Source organism: Equus quagga, unplaced genomic scaffold (genome assembly GCF_021613505.1).
Source record: "Equus quagga isolate Etosha38 unplaced genomic scaffold, UCLA_HA_Equagga_1.0 HiC_scaffold_5373_RagTag, whole genome shotgun sequence".
NCBI classification, from domain to species: domain Eukaryota; kingdom Metazoa; phylum Chordata; class Mammalia; order Perissodactyla; family Equidae; genus Equus; species Equus quagga.
Window position 1 is genome coordinate 1 of NW_025794029.1, and position 1,369 is coordinate 1,369.

At 63.2% G+C, this 1,369-nt stretch overlaps 1 protein-coding gene across 1 annotated transcript; it reads right to left on the minus strand.

Annotated features, from left to right (window-relative positions):
- Window positions 1–9: 9 nt before the first annotated feature.
- Window positions 10–1,365, minus strand: LOC124232391 (saoe class I histocompatibility antigen, A alpha chain-like; the record flags this gene model as incomplete). The annotated part of the gene is made up of 2 exons (XM_046649357.1): window positions 10–637; window positions 888–1,365. Coding segments are annotated over 2 exons (891 nt in total), but the record flags the coding sequence as incomplete, so codon positions are not given.
- Window positions 1,366–1,369: the final 4 nt, after the last annotated feature.

Consider the following 1,369-nt stretch of genomic DNA (forward strand, 5'->3'; position numbering starts at 1 on the left):
GGTGGAGGGTGAACGACTCAGAAAAGCTAGGGTCAGGCCTGCAAAGATGTTTTCAGGCCGAGAACAAACCCTGAGAAATCATGGTTCATAAGATCTCGCTGACAGGGTCAAAGGGGACCAATGATGAGCAATTTCAGGCATGGTCTCACCTTCGACCCCTGAAGAAACTGGATTCCCTAAGTGTCCTTTAGAGAACAACGGCAGGCCCTCTGTGCAAGTCACTATCACAAAATATGAAAACCTGAGTGGATTCCTCCCCCTCCTGAGAGACAGTATTCTGACGGTGATCCCATTTTCCTTTTCTCTTTGTCTGACGCCCCCAACCCGAGGGGAGATCGGGAGGCCCCGCGGCCCCTCGCACCCGCGCGCTGCAGCGTCTCCTTCCCGTTCTCCAGGTATCTGAGGAGCCACTCCACGCACGGGCCCTCCAGATAGTTCCTTCCTTTCTCCGCCTCACCGTCCGCCTCCCCCTTGCGCCGGGTGATCTGAGCCGCCGCGTCCGCCGCAGTCCAGGAGCGCAGGTCCTCGCACAGGGCGATGTAATCGGCGCCGTCGTAGGCGAACTGACTGTACCCGCGGAGGAGGAGCCCGTCCGGCCCCACGTAGCAGCCAGACATCCACTGAATGGTGTGAGACCCTGACCCCGCCCCGGAAGTTAGCCCCGCCCCCGCCTACTCGCAGTAAAGGAAACCTAAATTGAAAATTAAACTCGAGAAAAGTTCCCGCCGGCTCTTCCCGGGTCGGATGGCAGGGCGGGTCCCGCAAAATAGGGATGAATTTCGGACGCGCAGACTCGGCATGAATGACGGACTCAAAGACTCGGGGAGACCCCGGCCCGTCCGTGGGGATGGGGGGTCGGGACCTGGACCCGGGCCCGCGTCGCTCACCGGCCTCGCTCTGGTTGTAGTAGCCGCGCAGGTTGTTCAGGTTCACTCGGAAAGTCTGTGCGTGGCCCTTGACGCTCCGCGTCTCCCGCTCCCAATACTCCGGCCCCTCCAACTCCCCCCACGGCGCCCGCGGCTCCATCCTCGGAATCGCATCGTCGCTGTCGAACCGCACGAACTGCGTGTCGTCCACGCAGCCGACGGAGATGAAGCGGGGCTCCCCGCGGCCGGGCCGGGACACGGCGGTGTTGAAATACCTCATGGAGTGGGAGCCTGGGGGCGGGGAGGGGCTGAGACCCGGGACCCGGCCCAACCCTGGTTCTGGCGCGGGTCCCCGGGTCCGAGGTTGATGAGGCCGGGAGGGGCTCGGGGCTCGGGAGACGGAAAAGGGGCGGCAGGTCCGAGAAGGTTGGGGACTTGGGGTGAGAAGATGAGGGGACGGGGGAAGGGAGGGGTCAGGACGGGTCAGGCCGAGGTAGAGGGTC